Below are 18,310 nucleotides of genomic sequence, written 5' to 3' on the forward strand. Positions count from 1 at the left end.
GTACCTGACTTGTTTTATGGACATATAAACTGTCTTCACACCTGTATGTGTGTAGGGCTCTAGGCTGAAAAGTAATAACAAAATTTGGGACACAATAAGAAAACAATTGACACGGAACAATTGATGTCCAGCTTGAAGTGGAACATGCTAGCATGGTGCCTTAGCAAAACCAGCCTCTATCACAATCCCTTTAAGTAGGGTGGTTTGGACGGCAGCAGGTTCTCCTACAAACTTCCGGCATAGCCCTTCCCCTGTGGGTATGTGAGTCATTCTTCCATGTCTGGCTTCACCAGACTTAAACCCACACGGAAGAGCAGTCCTATGGGCCCTTCCCACATGATTGCCATCTTCCTGTCCAGCTGGGATCTTTGGACTGGCCTTTAAATGGCCAGATGGAAGTGGCTGGATATTAGGCATGCTGAATCAATATACCCAATATAACCATGAGTACACCCAGGTGATGCCCACTAGGCTGAGCAGCAGGTCAGGGGTGACCAATGCAGGCAGAGGGAGTGCATGATAGAAATGAGGGGTCTCCCAGGACCTGTAGCATCCTTGTGAGACCTTGCACCTTGCCCTTCATGGTATTGTACTTTATACTTCTAATGTAAAGGCTCAGGCTTAACTTTTTAAAAATGCAAACTATAAAAATGTGTGGATGGGGTGGGAGACCATAGACATGAGAGGGTACCAGAAAAGAAACACAAACTTTTGTTTAGCTGGGGGTATGTTTCTTCAGCTTTAATTGACTTTGATGTGCTATCTAATAACCATAATAACCATCTTTGCAGCTGTTACGGTGGGTCCCATCATATAAACTAGGTAGGATTATTTGGGATCTGATGACCATCTGGCCCTGCAAGCCACTGTTTCTTGAAAAATCTGTAAAAGATCACTTGACCAAAGAGCGGCTACTACTGTGACTATTTGTGCAACCATTTGGATAAGATAGGTTCACACCTCTGCAAGAGCAGAACTCTCTAGTTGGTGGGGGTAGAGTTGGGGACCTAAATAAGTTGTAATCTATGGAGAAATTCAGCACGTGTTAGGTCAACAAATCCAGGACTGAAAAGAGGAACTTCAATGCAACCTGAAAGCAATAGGCTTTTCCTTCCAACAAAGCTGTCTTTTTCAGCATTTCTGACACAAAAGCTCTCACTGACCTGGGCATACTCCTTCCATTTCATCCCATATAGCTGCAGGATTCAAACCACTTTCAATAGACTAGCCCCATCCACTTCTATGGAGTGGATGCAGCTCAGTGGCTGAGCACATGCTCTGAGATAGCCCAAAGTGCAATCCCTCCAAGGGTCTCAAGCAGAAGGACTGGAAACAGCTCAATAGGCAAAGTCCTTGGAGAACCACTTCCCATAAAGAGCAGACAATACCGAGCTGCTCTGACTTGGGATGAGGCAATGGCAAGGAGCCAAAGGTATGGAGACGTTTAAAATCAGCAGTGAGGACCTTCTAGACCTGGAAGGCAATTGGAGCTGGGTTTTTAGAATTAATCTGAGCCTTGATGCAGCTGCTTTTTGGGTTTGCTCTTTCAGTTGTTTTTGTGTTTGTGATTTGGCTGCTGTGTTAGCTTATTGCGATCTTGTTTTTAGCACTGGAATTTATGTAGGCTGGAATTTTATTTTTGCTTTTGGCAAAACAGAACACCCTGAAAACAAGCTTTAAAAGAAAATAAAAGTGTGACATTTTGAGAATGAGGTGTTTAGTTTGGTTTCTAAATGCAGGGCTGACTCTTCAAGTCTTCGCTCAAGCAAAAGTCCTCGCTTGCTTCACTTTTCCACTGGGACTGTTGCCTTGAGTCATGGCCATGAGGCCCAAGCACCCTCCTTGATCCAAGCCTGATCATCCCAGGAAGAGCTCACTTGGCGCCGCCCTGGCTCACGCACTCTCAGCCATCACTGCCCTCTCATACATGCGTTCCAGAATGCGATGGATGCTGGCAAAGCTGGGCCTGTCAGAAGGAAGCTTGCTCCAACAGAGGCGCATGAGGTTGTAGAGCTCCAATGGACAATTCTCTGGGCAAGACAGGACATTGCCATCTCTCACATAATAGATGACTTCTTCGTGAGCCATCCCATAATAGGGCTGCATTCCAAAGGCAAAAATCTCCCACAGGACCACACCGTAAGCCCAAACATCAGACTCCGTTGTGTAGCGATTGTAGAAGATAGACTCGGGGGGCATCCATCGTATGGGGATGGCGTCGTTTTCGTTTGCTTTGTAATAGTCTGCAGAGTACATGTTTCTGGAGAGACCAAAATCAGCTATTTTAACCACCATGTTTTCTCCCACTAAACAATTCCTGGTGGCCAAGTCCCGGTGCACAAACTTGCGTTCGGACAGGTAGGCCATTCCGGCTGCCACCTGCTTTGCAATGCAGAGCTGGTCAATGCAGGAAAGAGCAAGCAAGTTTGGGCTGGAGGGTCGGATCCTTATGTCAAGGTTGCCATTGCTTAGGTTGCACAGGTTGCGTGGTGATCGATTGCGCAGATACTCGTTGAGGTCCCCAAAGGCCATGTATTCGAAAAGCAGACACATTGGCTTTCCCACAGCGCACACCCCTGAAATCAAGAACAGCTGTTAAATAAAGAACAGAGTTCATTTACAGGTGTGCAAAAGTTTGTGTGCATGCTACCTAACATGCCAGGATACACAAGAATGAAAAAAAAAAAAAAACTGTGGAGGGCATTTCCACTCACAGATGACATCCACAAATATGCTCATTAGGAAAGGGGGATCCACCTTGTATTTCCCTAGGTGGTGTATGAAAACTGCATTTTCCCAGCACTGGGACTATAAGTTCCTCACCTTTCCTTTTAAAAGCTTCATGACTTTTTCAGCGAAGTGACCTATAATAGGATGATTAATTGCAGCTCTGATCTTCATGCTGAGTCCCTGGGAAAATGGGACTCTCACCTTATAAGTGCAGCTTTTGCGTATGTAGATACTGCATGTGAACGGATTTATGAATGGTGTGAGCGACCTGGGTGGGGAGTGAACAATGAGTTCCTTCTTTGCCTCCCTGTACCATTTTGAATGCACCCTGTCACTCAACATATTTCCTCCACCATTTCTCCTTTGAAGGCTCTTCAGCCTTCTCAAATTACAAAATAGTAATAAAAAGTAAACATTGTCCCACTGCTCAAAGTAGGAAATGACACTCCAGCAGTCATCACAGCTTTTTCCTGCATGTGCATGACCCTTATTTGGAAGTCTGACAATTATTATTGAGCATGATTTTCCCAGTTCAACTGCTTCAGGGGCGGAAATAAGAATAATGGATCACATTTTTGTTTCTGTTTAACTTTTGGTTACATTGGAATTAGCCATGACTGAGTGATGTAACAGGCTTTGGATACCAGGAGCATGTGGCCCTATATGCCTACCTGGGCCCTAAGGTTTTCATTGGAGGTCCTTCTCAGAGACCCATCTCTGAAACAAATCAGCAGGGTGGCTACAAGAAGAGCCTTCTTGGAGGTGGCACCCTGACTCTGGAATCAGCTCCCCAAAGAGGTTTGCCTGAGGCCTTCTCTCTGTTCTTTTTGGCACCAGGTGAAGTCCTTTTTATTCACCCATATTTTAATGATTTGGATAATTTCAAAGTTTTTATGGTATTTATTATGTCTTGCACTGCTGTGTCTTTTAATAGTGTTAATGGTTTAAGAACTGAGGTTATTGTCTGGTTTTACTGGGGTCCTTTTCTGTGTTTGATGATGTGACTTTTCTATGTGGTAGTTTGGCTAATTTATATTATGTTTTATTATGTATATTGCTCTTATTCTATTAATATTTTCTGCAAACCGCCTGGAGTGCCATTTTGGCTAGGGGGCGGGATAGAAATCTAATAAACAAACGAACAAATGTGACACAACAATAAAAATGAAGGAACATCTAAGTATCTGCAGAGTGATCACTCAAGTTCACGCAACATCTCCAAGAGTTGTTGTTGTTGTTGTTGTTGTTGGAAATTAAGTACTTAAGACCCAGTGCTATGGAGGTGCCCTTAACCCTCTGAGCTCATAGGGATATGCATATCCTATGGGTCACCTCTGTGCTTCTGCCATCCTGCAAAGCAACTGGACAGCTTATTTTGGCACCAGTCTCTTCCTCTGTCCTGGAACACTCCCACATTCCCTTCTTTAAGGTTAAATTTGTAACTTTGGAAAAGGAGCCAGCATGCTTCCTTCCATGCCAGCTGTTGGGGGTAGAGTGCTCTGAATGCGGAGTCCAGCATTGGAACTGGAACTCCAAAATATCCCATGGCCCTTTAGACACTGTCTAGGGGGCCACAGGATCACTCTGCCCATGCAATAAATAATAATGCAATTGCGCATTTTTCTATGTATATTACTAAACTGTTGCTGCTTTACATCTGGAAAATTGAAGAATGAATTTTGAGTAAACAGTGTCAACGTTGTGCACCTTTGGTGTTCTAATCAACACTCCCTGCCACATTCAGTAGCTTAAGCTGAATTTTTGCCGGTGGTCTCAGTCTTGTCTTTTGGGGGAAAACAAACACCATTTTATATTGTAAAAACATCTGGGCCTGGCTAAAAGAACAGTATGTGTGTAAAAGGGTCTTAGATCAAGAGATGTTCAACAGTCCCACACCCCCGCAACACAGAACTCATGTAGCCATTTGGCCTTTCCTAATTTATCCAGCATGGTGATAATAAACAAAGGGTTCATTCAAATGATTGTCCACTTCCCATGTCCTCTTCCTACTGACATTTATGCAGTCATTTCCCCCTGCAACTTCAATCCTCTGACCCCAAAATTGCTTGCCTGATAATATTTCCATCAAAATAAACATTGATTTTGATTTATCATTAGCAGCAATCATATTCAGGTGGGGAGACTTACAACAGTGAATGCAACAGTCCACGATGTGAGAAGGACAAAAAGAAACGCACCATGCAATAGCATCAAACAATGCATGCAGGACACCGTGCTAGACATAATCAGAAAGAAGGAAGAAAGCCATATGCGTAACATCTCTTGAAATTGCCCACACTATTTGTGGGCCAAGGAATTGGGAAACCATTTCACTGCATTTTTTCCAGGTGGAGGAGAAATTCCTCATCTGTTTTTCAAGTTCCCCCAACAATTTCCCCAGCATGGGAAGCAGCTCAACTTCTTTCTTTTTCGTCCATAGGTTTGTTCTTGCTGCTTCTGCAACTGACAGCAGCAGCAACTGCATTGGCAGTCTGGCCCCTGCCTTTCTTCCTCCAGTGTCCTAGACTTCTGGGAATGGGAGGAGGTGTCTACTCCAAAACTTGGTGCAGTATATTCAGAGAAAATATCCTCTGATCTTTTTTTCCTGCTGAGAAAAAGAAAACTCTCAGAAATGTTCTCACAAAAGTGTTTTCTGGAAAAATTTCAACTCTGCTCTGGAAGGAAGAGGCATGGGGTGCCAGCAACTCTGTCTCTCATGATAGGGATTTTAGCAGGATTCTGGCTAGCCAGACATGAGAGGAGCAACATGAGAGCAAGTCTCAGTGTTTTATTTCGGACACGAAAGCTGCTCCCTCAAGATGCAACCCTAGAAGACTGCCTACTCTGTCTGTGCAACTGAGCCAGCATCCCAAAAAAGAATTTTAAAATATAGGTTGACAATATGGGCGGGCGGGGGGGGGGGGGAGTGCCTTTCATACCTAAAAGTTTGACAATGTTTGGATTATCAAATTCAGCCATGAGGGCCGCCTCTCTCTGAAAGTCAGCCTGCATGTCTGCTGAGGCTTCTTCTTTGAGCATCTTCACGGCCACCATCGTGAATGGCTCATAGGGAAGCAGTCCAGGCGCCCTAAGAGGAGAAGAGCAGAGGAAACGAGGCTGAGTGAAAAGCAGTTTGTTCTGTCTACACGAAAGTGGCACAGAACATGAGCGTCACGTTCAGGTCCACTCTGAACCACCGTCTGCAGGTTTGCAGGCAGACTCGTGTTTTAGGAGGCTCTCTCTGCCCACGGGCTGAGACTTGCACAGGCAAACTGTTCCCTGCATCCTGCGACGGGTGAAGCGGCTCTCTCCAAGCTGTGCTTCGTGAAGTTGAGATTCTGCATCTGCATGGGCCTTTAGCTTTGCCGGTGAGTACGCTGCATCCTGTCGAGGCTGAGCCTATCTGCGATAGGATATATAAGATGATAACCGCCTTGGGAATGAAGTGGCCACATGCAGCCAACTTGCTCAGCTGTTGTTTAAATGTCAGGCTGTTTTACTGTTCGGTAGCAGTAGGAAGTTCGAGTCTCCAAAGCAAACTTCCAGTTTGCACTGTGTCTGCTCCGGACAGATGGCAGCAGGACAGGTGCACTTGGATGCAGTAAATGTCACATCATCGCCAAATGCCAAAGAATGGCAAATGGATCCTCCGAAAACAAATCTTCCAGGAGAGCAATGCAGCTGCACTTCAGGTCTGTGTAGCTTTGCAACCAAGGCAAACACAATTCCCTGCAAATGTCTCCACTAAAGGGAAGACAGAGGCCTTTTGCCCTCTGCCTCCTGGGACACCCAGGGCTTTTGGGCTCAGAAGAAGAAAGCTCTTCGAATGCGCCTGCTATGTATTCTGTACCTTAAGGAAGGAACAGATGAATGCGCCTGCTATGTATTCTGTACCTTAAGGAAGGAACAGATGAATGCGCCTGCTATGTATTCTGTACCTTAAGGAAGGAACAGGTGAGTGGTTTGTGACTTGCCTGCTGCCAATAAAGGATACTGTTGTCTTTATTTATACTCTGATTTTCAGTTTAAAGGAAGGTAAATGAGATATATTTAAAGTTGCAGCAGCTTTGAACAACTTCTGCATCCATCTCTTCAGAGAGAAGGCTGTCCTCCAGTCAGACTACTCTACCTCCATGGGAAACATCAGGAGTCACACCTGAGGCCTGGGCAGCCTCCGCTTGCCTTCTATGTGCACACACAGCTTACAGTTGCCTCTGCGATGTTTTCAGCTCAGAACAAAGACCGCCCTCTTTTCCCAGCCATTTCAGGCCACTGAACGGTACGATGGAGCATTTATCAAACCCCTTTTCAAACATGTGCACTTCCCTCCCACACACTGACTGAAGCATGGAAATGCGATTCCTCCCCTGCCTCCCCCGCAACCCCACCCCATCAGCATCTTTCAGATTCAGTTTGCAAATTCAGGAATATACAAGTTTTTTCAGGGAAAACGTGTTTTTATTTGTGTCCACATTTGGGGCTTTGAGCACAGCACATTTTGATGATTTGTGAATTGAAATGAAATTTTTGTGCCTCTTATCTGCAAGTTTGATCTCACTGACAGGATGTTCAGTGCCTGTCAGCTGAGTGAAAAGCTTCCTCCACTGACACAGTGGGCGTATGGGGCGATGCCAGACAATAGGAAAGTTCTGCCTATAGCCTTTGCCAGTAGGACCAGTGGAAGTCATCCTCTTGCCTGAAGCATCTCTTCCTGTGGGCCAACACTTTAGAAGGTCTTGCTGTAGCATTAAGGTCTCCATTCCCCTCCAGTGATGGCCCCACTCAAAGCAAGGCTCCTTCCATGCATGGCAGGGACTGTTCTACCAAGCGTGGGTCCTTCAAAGCTGCAAGTCATCACCTGATGCAGGTGATGAATATGCAATTCACAGTTCATTTTCTGCAATCGGACCAACAAACTGTAAAGAACACAGAAATGGCTTCCTATAGAAATGCATTCTCTTTTTTAAAATTATGGTGAAACTCTATTTTAACCATCTTTCACATCCTCTGTACTGCAACTAATTCATAATTGTTAACATCATAGTTGCTATGGATCTTTGTTCTTTGGTTTTTTGCTTGTTGTAAGCCATCCAGAGACTTTTAGTCATGGGAAGGCATAGAAAAACTTTAAATTAATAAAAATGAATAAATAATAAGCCAAAATGAAACCAGTGATGGAGATGAATTCTGCCCTTCTTACTGTCACATGTTAGGCACTATACAAGAGCAATCAAACTTTGACGTCACGCAGTTCTTCTGAAGATTTAAGGTTCAAGATTTATGACATCATTATCTGTTCCTGATGTGAATCATTTCAGGTATTTCATAAAGGAGCCAAACTTCATGGCTAGATCAAATACCCACAGATATAAATCACCATCACCTTTATCCTATATGCACTTATCTGAGGGTAAGGCCTACTGAAATTAGTGGAATTTGCTTCTGAATAGATATGTACAGGATAATACTGCAAATTAAAGGTTCAGTCCTGTGCAGGTTTTGCCTGAAAACAAGGCTACAACTCTCAGGATGCCCCAACCAGCCCAGAGCCTAGCTGGGGCATGCTGGGAGTTATAGCCCTTTGTTCTGTCTAATCTTGCATAGGAATATGTCTTAAGGACACTTATTAACAAATAGTGTTAATTACTATTTATCCATCACAATGCTTGTTGCACTATAACTTCTTGACAGAGGGAAGCCATTTATTCATTACTTAATGTGTTCAAATAGCTGCACTTTTTCTAATATTTCTTTTTGTACCCCTGGGTTGTATTTAAACAAAAATTACTAGCTGACAGCTGTACATCATGATTAGTTAACTGCTCATTTACCTTGCTTGAAAGACCCGTCCAAATGCTCCTTCTCCAATATCTCTCACATATTCAATGTTGTTTCTCGGATATTCCAGGCTGAATAACTTTGGGTTCAGGAGCAGAGGCATGCGCTGGTACATGGGGTTGGGGTGCAACCTGTCCAGCAAGAGCTCGGAGGGAAGAGTCGTCAGGGCTGGTGGCGCCGACTCCCTAAACAGTGGAGAAATAGATACATATGTGCCTGATTATGGAAAGCAACGTCCTGTCTGCAGACAACTTTTAAAAACGCTGGTCTGCAAGACCCAGTCTGCAGAGGAAACTGATCAATATCCAGAACTGATTGCACACAATCAGAATATTATACAGCACGGGATCCTTGCTGAAGCCCCTTGCTGCACACCCTCCATAGGTTCTCTCCCTTCGTAAGTCGACCTTCTCACTGCCATTACCACCAGCTGCTACCGCTCCTTCTCATGTGGGCCTCCGGCAGATGCCCAGCCCTGTCCACCCTTGATGCTAGCCCTGATAAGAAGTTATTTATATCCCATAAATATAGCACCATTTAGGGAAGGAGAGGAGGTATAGCCCCTTTCCCTGTAATTATTCCTTGGGAGCATGTAGATCTGCGATACCCCACTAGTGGAGAGTGGCCATTGTTTTGAACAATTTGCCTATATATAAGTTTGCATGCCAGGGATACATTCTCTGTCCTTTAAAAGGGGGCAGTTACGTAAGCCGCATTGGCACCATTGCTATAGTTATTATGAGGTATAAAAAAGTAACCACAACAAATGCTCTTAAAATACACTGCTCTGCGGCAGTCGAACATCACATATATCTAATAGCAGGCCTTTCATTCTTGCTGAGAATTCACACACACACACACCAGTCTCCCTGTTAATCCTCTGGGAGCTGATTTTTTGTTCCTTTTTCACAGAAAACTTCGGAAACCGTAGCTGCAAATAGCAGCTGTTTTCACAGAGATAACTAACTGGCGTGTCCAAGAGGACCAGACCGACTATGGCCAGCACATGGTCTCTCCCTGCCAAGGACTTCTTTTCCATTGTGTTGTCCTAGGAATGTGCAAAGAATCTGAAGTGCAATGCCAGCTTGACCTCTAAATCAAAATGGAAACTTTGCACTTGGTGAGACGTGTATATTTACAGAGGAAGACATTAGGTAGAGGAGAGCGAGCGAGCTCCATTTTCACGCCAGGGAGAGAACCATTCAGATGTGGAGCTGTTACTATGTTTGGGCATCACGTTAAAGCACCGTATGATATGATGTGAATGAGCCTTAAGTAAGCCTCAAACTGTCTCCATGAGAAGTTCAAGATGCTGGTTTTCAAGTTGGTGGGTTTCAAACAAACCAGAGTTAACATTAGCCACAGTTTGTTGATTTGAATGACACAACAAATTGTGATTAATCCAAAAGGGGAGCACAGGCTCCTCGGAGCCTAGGTAGGGAAGGAGAGAAGGGCTGCTTGGCCCATACAAGCCCACAACTTGCCAGCACTCATGCACATCATGCTAAAATATGGCTTTGTGCTTAAAAGGACCAATATCGCCTAATATGAGCATTAGAAAATATAACGTATCTCTAAATGGCAGTGTCTCTATGTCTGCATTCCTCAAGTTACCAGAGAGGGGACTTGTACTGACAAGTTTCCCTAAAGGTGATTATATCCTGGAAAGCTGAGATCTCACCTGGTCTTGTTTTTCCATTGCTTGTGTCTCCGGCAACAAACAAGAGCAGTGATGATGAGCATGATAAGCATTGCAAAGCTGGAAATGATGGAGATGATGACCGTCATGGAATACGTTGGGGAGAATGAGGAAGTCAAAGGGAAATGTGGAGTCGGCACACTCGCCTTCGTTGTTCCTTGAGGCAATGATTCTAAAACAGACAAAGAATGATGCATTGTGTTTGAGAGGCACTCGCTGAGGTGGGCGCTTGTGGCATCGCCACAATGCAGTGGAAATTAAAGTGATCCCACAATTCAGATAAACAGAACTCCTACCTAGTGAGGTGTGACTAACACTGACTAACCCTGGATTATCATACTCTGCTCAGCGTGGAGCAACCCCCTTGGCATTCTGAGCCCGTGATGTCCTTAGGAGGCAAACACAGGTGCATGTTGGGGGAACTGTTGCATGGGACTCGAGCCTCCTCTGCTGATGAGTTCTGGCCTTGAAATGACCTCTAGGCATTTGTAACATTTCTGGGGACCTCCCTCACAACCGGGCTCTGAGATCGGAAATCAGAAGACAAGCTGAAATTGTCTTCCAAACAAGACTTTTCTCGTGCCTCCTACATGGAATTTCACAGGGAAGGGGGCAGTCAGGACCAGCCCTGGACATGTTCCTCCTCTGCACCTTGCCATCTGCTTGCTCACCTGCCTCCTTCTCTGCCCCAGACTGCAGTGCGGAGAGAAGCGGGGCAGTGGATACCATGGCTTCGCTCCTTGCTCACTGGCTCTCTGCCCATCGAGTAAGCAACCACTAGCAAGAGGGAACGATGGCAGCTGGTGATGACGGTGCTGAGAAGCAAGCCTCACAGAGAGAAGGGACCTATTTAGTCTGCCTTGCCCAAGGGCCCTCCCAAATTTGGAACCATGGTTAGTTCTCCCATGTTTTCTCGGTGCTCCTTCCAATTTTTTTTTTTTACTAAAGACAATCCACGAAGGAGGAAAAGACAAAATAATTGCACGTTGCTTTCTGATTGGTGGGCCTTGAAGTCCTTCATCCAGAAATACCCTAAGCTAGCTAGGGACCAAACTGTTAGTGGAGTATCGGACAGAAGGACATAGGAAGATACTGAGAACCTGCCTCTTTTGCAAATCCACAAGGAAATGGCTCACATGGAATGGAACGAATCCACAGCTTTCTGAGCCCACAGGACTGCATTCACACTGTACCAAATTCTCACTCACACAGCTTATCCTGCTGCAAACTCTACTTTACGGCCCCTTACCATCTCCACAGTGAGGTACATCACAGTATTCCCATTTTACAAATGAGTCCATTGTGTAACACCAAGGCCGCAAATTTTCACCCCCTGGATTTCGACAATAGTTGACTGCCTTGGACAGCTCTGGGAAAACCTGAGGGGTACTTCTGTGTGAATGAGGAACCTGCAGTGAGGAATAATATAATCAGGATTTGTTTAAAATGAGAAACAGTATCTACAAACTGATAATAAGCATAAAAAATTCAGAGTGACTGTCATTTTCAACTCTTTCAGAGATATGGCAGACAACTGTTTTTCAAAGAAATGTGTTGAATCAGCACCTTGCCAAAAGCTTTGGCAAGGAGGAATGGAACGCTGGACCACTAATCACCATCTCCTTCTCAAAATGGGCTTCCATTATGGGTGGATTGGTATATTTAGGGTTTATGTCAGTTTTGCATGCATCCATTCATAATTCCATTCCATCCAATTTCCACAATCTATGAATTTTTAAACACACACACAAATAAAATAAAGCTAAATTTTTGAATGTCTCTTTCTAGGATATTTTATCCTAGAATAAGCATATTCATGAGTCTTTCAGTTATCTTTTATCTGAGAACTACAGCACACAATTTAGAGAAATGTGGAATTCAAAGGTCACGGTGTCCTGTTGTAATCCTTTGTGCAGGAGAGGGAGATTGGGTTGGTTCACTTCAAGCGGTCAAAGGGAAATCTTCATTGCTATCTGTCAATAATGTGTCCCCCACTTTAGTCCCTTTGTAGTCCTCACAGTTCACATTTCCAGGCTCAACAGAGATAAGGCAGCTTAAGAGGTCAACTTTTTGTGGTCTTAAAAAGAAACTAAATGTGAAAGGAACAAAAGCTCAGCACTCTCGCTCTCTCTCAATTCTTATTTAGAAAAACTCTCCTTCCTACTTTCCTTCCTACTTTACTGGATGTGATCCTTACCACGGATGAAAACATAATTTCAAACTTGCTTTATGCCAAACCCTCCTTCTGATTCCAAACTCTCTCTTACCTGTTCACTCCACTGCTGACAAGGAATGCCAGAGGCCGTGACATTGACAGAACCTTCATAGGTGAGACCATTGCCCTTGTAACAGGTTGCTGAAGAAAACAATTAAAACAAAATGGTAAAAGGGTGGAGAAGACATTCCATTTGGCTGAACAAATCTTATTTACTCTTGCATGTATGAGAGTTGCAGAGCTTTCCTTTAAGAAACAGAGCTGGCCTTACCATTAATTTCATTTGCCCATTTGATTTGGGGGATCTTTCTGTGGGGTCCAGCAAACTTGGCGGACTGGCCATAGAAAGGGAGCCAATGCTGGGAGCAAATGCTGGAAGGGTGAGAGGAATGGCAAAAGCCATTCCATGTGAGCTAATCCCAGACATTTGCCCCTGTTGAAGGAGAGCACAGGATGTGCTATGTGGTCTCTCCTCAACTTACTAAGCTTGTCAGCTGCCCTCAGGTGTAGGAGAGGATGCTTTATTGAAACTAACTAGGATCAATAATGTGGGTTTGAAGTTGGTTTGTTTCCATTAACCATAGTTAACACTAACCACAATTTGTCCAGATATAGCAACCATTTTCAACTAACCATAGTTAGCTGGGAACAGATACAAATGTTTCTGATCTCCCTGCAGCCACCTGGAGACAGAGACTGCAAACCAAGTTTCCATCTTAACTTAGAAAATGCCATACATGAGAAATGCCAATAATATATCCTTTAAAATATAGATTCTGAGCTACTTACTTGTTGTATCTTCCTTTTTAAGATCTGGGGAAGGAAAAAAAAGCACAAGCAAGATGTAATCAACATATATTTGACTGATTCTGAGAGAGAGGTGTTGCTGTTTTTAACATGACATGATTATAAGGTTGCCGACTTTTCAACCAGCCACACCTTGCCTACCTCACTACAGGCACTGCCATCCTCCCTTATCCCTGCTGAGTGTCCCTCTCCTAAAGATACTAAAGAAGGGATATCAGAATGTGTCACAAATATCACTTACACTGGCTGCCAGTTGAAGTCTGGGCCCAATTTAAGGTGTTGGTAAGGCCCTAAATGGTTTGGGTCCTGGATACCTGAAGGAGCGCCTTCTTCCCTATGTGCCGCCCCACTCCCTGAGATCGGAGGCAGAGGCCCTTCTCTGGGAACCCTCTTTGAAGGAAATCAGGAGGGTGGCTACCCGGAGGAGGGCCTTTTCAGCAGTGGCACCCCAACTGTGGAATACACTCTCCAGGGAGGTTTGCCTAGAGCTGTTGCTCTATGCTTTTTGGCATCAGGCAAAGACTTTTTAGTTTTCCCAGTATTTTAACAATTAATTGGTTTTATCCTTGTTTTTATTATTATTTTTAGATGCAGTATGCTGTGCATTGTTGTTGTTACGGTTTTTTTCTTTGGGGTTTTGTTCTTTGTAAGCCATCCAGAGACTTTTTTAGTAACAGGATGGCATAGAAACACTTAAAATAAATAAATTCACAAATTTTTAAAAGGAAAACATGGTCACACAAAGGAGGGTTCCTCTGTGTTACTCTGGCTTGAAATTTATGCAACCTGGTACTTCATCTTACTATTCACCCATGCAATTTGTGCAATTTTTGCCTGGGTTGGTGGGTGTTCTTACTTAGAGTGTAAGGTGAGGGGTAGGGTTTAACAAATGGGTTTTGCTGGCAAGGAAAGCACCAAGATGGAGGATGCAAAGAACAAGGACATAGGCAAGAAGAGAATATCAGCAGGTCTATTTGAATATCCTACATCAGAAGAGCACACTTCCCCAGGGAAAATAAAATTAATGTTTGCAAACATGTTGCTGCATCTGGCTGCAAGGGCCTAGAAAATTAATTCATTTGGCCATCTGATGTGAGGGCTGCTTTCTGTGGGCTGATCATAAAATGCAGGCTAATGCAGGGACCAGGCAAACAAGGAATTCTGCTGCAAAAGTGTTGGGGATACAAGTAGACTGAGAGGGGCTTCTGGTCCCCTGTGCGCCACTACACGAGGGACCTAATTAGTTAAAGTGAGTCCAAAAACAAGTAATATGTAGCTTGGCTGTTAGACTCCACTCCACAAGCAGTGATGGAAGGCTCAGAAAGAATTCCAGATTGACAGCTAATGAGCTTGCAAGGTCCATAGCTTTCAGCTTCAGCAAAGCAACTTTTAAGCTATACTATTTATTTATTAAAAGCTTTTCTATCCCATCCCCTACAGAACATCTCGGGACGGCTTACAATAAATATATATCATGTAACCATATCTAGAGTTCGTGGCCCACTTACCAAAATGTGGAATCCTCATGCAAGCCTTCGAGTCCTGGTGCAGGCTGGGAAGTCGGTTGCACTCTGGCAGAGTCAGTAACATCAGCCCAGGTTTGTAGATTCCTTTGCGGGCATTTTCTTCCATTGAAAGCCATTCCTTAAAGCAGTAGAGATCCTTTACAGCAAGGCAATGCTCTCTACATTGTTTTACAAACAACAGTGGAATGTCACAGTCAATGAGGGATGACAATATTGTAATATCAGTGGATTGCAAATAGTATACAAGGTTATAAATGAGGTACATCATCACTGTTATACTAGGTGAAGATCTGCTCCATACATCGATATTATCCTATTATCAATCTTAGATTTCTGTGAGATATGATGCATTCATGTTTTGTATATATATTTTTAAATGCTACTTTGAACTTCGTTTTTGGTTGCACTATTCCACCTGTGTAGATCAGATCACAGCAGCATTGTCCGTATACTTTCTTAATTTCCTGTGCTTTCTCCTGGTGAGCAAATCTGCAGAGCTCCCCGTGCTCCACCAGGGACCACACTTCTGCCTCCATCCCCACTGAATTTTGCTTTACACATTTTTGCCACCATGCCACCAAATTTTGCTGGCAAACCATTGCTTTACCCCCTTAATAGGGGGATATTTTGCCCCTTTTTCCTGCTGGTACCCCACTGAATTTCAGTGCAAAAAAAGCAGAGGGGCTGCCTGCAAACCAGGGGCCACATGTGGCTCACCTGCTTTAAGCAAGGACATTCCAGGTTAGGCTTAACATGTTTCGTCTTGTGATTCAACACACACACACACACACACACACACACACACGGTTTCATCCTTCAGAGGCCCCAACTTCTGAATTACCACGCCAACAGTGGGTCCACCCTCTGAACAAAGTAGGATGACAACACAGGACTGTGCCTTCTATCGATGGGAAAGGCCTGTCCTGAAATGCAGCTTTGATGAAGCTCAAGCTTTCCATTTAGGCACCTCCCCAACAATGTGTTGGACTATAGCAGAGGGAGAGAGGTGAGATGGCAAGTCCTGTTCCATCCACCTGGCCGGGACCAATCAACTTTTGGCTCTTTTTCTGCCAGATTGTTCTCTATGAATGGTCATTCTATCTAGTCACTATATAACACCATTGCATAACAGTATGAAAAAATGACATCTCAATTTGCTTGTCTTCTTCTACCCCCTCACCCTATTTTCCTTTTTGTCTCACACTTTTTAAATTGCAAACATTCTTACAAAGTGGAAACTGTCTTGACTTTTTTGGCAGATGGGCAGTAAATCCATAAACAAATACAAATGACGCTTCCCAGGTACTCTTGTGGAGTGGAGAGGAGTAAACATACCATTGCTTGAACTGTAGAATTATTAATACTAACTGAAACTATACTTTATGTCACTAAAGACAGCTTTATAGATCAGTTATCTAGAAGATAGGATAGGAGAGCCTGCAAGAATGTTGTCCATGGGGTCGTGATGAGTCAGGCACAACTTTGTGACTATCAACAATCTAGGGGATTCATAAAATGGAACAGTCTGCTTCTACACTAAATGTCAGCTATTGGCATCTAATAGGCAATAATAACTACATACCCACAATTATTTTAATTAATTTAGTAGACGTATAAATCATCCCTTTCTTTCAGGGTAATTTACAATTAAAATACCATTAAAACAAAGAAAGGAGCAAAAACCACATCAAATGTGCAGTAACATTTAAGAACAGCATTAAAATAGATATTGAACAGCAACACAGAACACTACACAGCGTTGCAACCTTGGCAACTTTTCAGTGGCTTCCACACAGAGACAAAAAGAACTATTGCATGATCAGTGCAATATATGAGAGCAACAAAAGAGGGAAAACAAGAAACCTCTCCCAGAAGATCCAAGAAATGAAAGGAAAATTCAAACCTGGTTCAGGAATGCTAAAAGGCAAACAAGGAAACATACTGTCTGATCAGGAGAATGTAAAGAGAAGGTGGAAAGAATATGCAGAAGAACTATACAGAAGAGATGAAAGGATGAAAGACTTCTTCCAAGTGGAATGCTATGAAGAAGAGACTACAATATTAGAAAGCAAAGTGAAAGCTACTCTGAAAGCACTTGCAAAGAATAAAGCACTTGGAGTAGATAGGATACCAACAGAACTATTCCAAGCTGCAGAAAATGAACCAGTCCAAATCCTAACAAAAAGATGTCAGCAAATTCAGAAAACAAAACATTGGCCCACAGACTGGCAACATTCGATATATATTCCAATCCCCGAGAAAGGAGGGGCAAAAGAGTGCAGCAACCACAGGGCCATTAAATTAGTCTCCGACATAAGGCACACCAAAGAATTTCAGAAAAAGATCAGTCTATGCTTTGTAGCAAAGCCTTTGACTGTTTGAATCACATGAAGGTATGGATGGTTCTGAAAGAAAGGTGCGTGCCTCAGCACTTGATTGTCTGGATTCATTACCCAAATCACAGGCAAGATGCTACAGTTAGGGCAGAGTACAGAGAAACAGAATGGCTTCCCATAGGCAGAGGATTAGACAAGGGTGCATTTTACCTCCTTTTTTGTTCAATCTGTATGCAGAATGTATCATAAGAAAAGCTGTATTAAAATCAGAAGAAGGCATGAACACTGATAGAAGAAACATCACTACTTTAAGGTATGCGGATGATACCATACTACTGGCAAAAAAGCAACAATGACCAGAAATGACTCCCGATAAAAGTGAAAGTACCAAAGCAGGACTGTGGCAGAATATTAATAAAACAAAAATAATGTCTACAAAGAATTACATAACTTTAGTTTAAATGATAAAGAAATAGAAATTGTGAAATAATCAAGTGGTCCATCATTACAATGGTCAGTACAAACAAATAGATGAGAACAACAAAAGAGAAGAAACAAGAGACCTCTGCCAGATGTTCCAAGAATAACAGGGAAAACGAGACACCTCTTCTAAGAAACCAAAGAGAAATTCAGAGCTAGATTAGGAATGCTGAAACACAAACAGGGCGTCCTACTATCTGTCTGAAATAAAGAGAAGGTGGAAATAATACATGAAGGAGCTTTACAGAAGAGATAAAAGGATGACATAAGAATGTAAGAAAAGCCATGCTGGATCAGATCAATGGTCCATCAAGTCCATCCCGGTGGCAAACCAGCTGCCCACAGATTTGCTCAAGCAGGATGAGTACAAGACCTGCACCTGCCCAAGCTCCTCAGCAATTGATGTATGTAGGCAAGGAGGTTGCACATAGCCAGCAAGGTTGGTGCCCACCGATAGCCTCCTTCTTCAGAAATCTGCCCAATCTCCTTTTAAAGCCATCCAGATTGAGGGCCATCACCACTTCCCCTGACAGCAAATTCCATAGTTTTAACTATATGTTGTATGAAGAAGTCCTTCCTTTTATCTGTCCTAAACCTCCCATCAATCAGCTTCATGGGATGACCCTGGGTTCAAGTGTTATTGGAGAGTGAGAAAAATGTCTACCTCTTCACACCATGT

General features: G+C 43.5%; 1 protein-coding gene across 3 annotated transcripts in view; it reads right to left on the minus strand.

Annotated features, from left to right (window-relative positions):
• Positions 1-29: 29 nt before the first annotated feature.
• The window catches only part of MUSK (muscle associated receptor tyrosine kinase), a 61,834-nt gene continuing 43,553 nt past the window's right edge, over positions 30-18,310 (minus strand). For all 3 annotated transcript variants that reach the window (XM_044427955.1, XM_044427954.1, XM_044427956.1), the window contains 8 exons: positions 14,798-14,973; positions 13,272-13,295; positions 12,535-12,623; positions 11,517-11,676; positions 10,250-10,439; positions 8,562-8,753; positions 5,670-5,818; positions 30-2,576 (listed from right to left, as the gene is read on the minus strand). In XM_044427955.1, coding sequence (XP_044283890.1) covers positions 1,894-2,576; positions 5,670-5,818; positions 8,562-8,753; positions 10,250-10,439; positions 11,517-11,676; positions 12,535-12,623; positions 13,272-13,295; positions 14,798-14,973 — 1,663 coding nt within the window. In that variant the 3' untranslated portion in view covers positions 30-1,893. The remainder of the gene's footprint in view (positions 2,577-5,669; positions 5,819-8,561; positions 8,754-10,249; positions 10,440-11,516; positions 11,677-12,534; positions 12,624-13,271; positions 13,296-14,797; positions 14,974-18,310) is intronic.

Source organism: Varanus komodoensis, unplaced genomic scaffold (genome assembly GCF_004798865.1).
Source record: "Varanus komodoensis strain SLA01 unplaced genomic scaffold, ASM479886v1 scaffold19, whole genome shotgun sequence".
In the NCBI taxonomy this organism is placed as follows: Eukaryota; Metazoa; Chordata; class Lepidosauria; order Squamata; family Varanidae; genus Varanus; species Varanus komodoensis.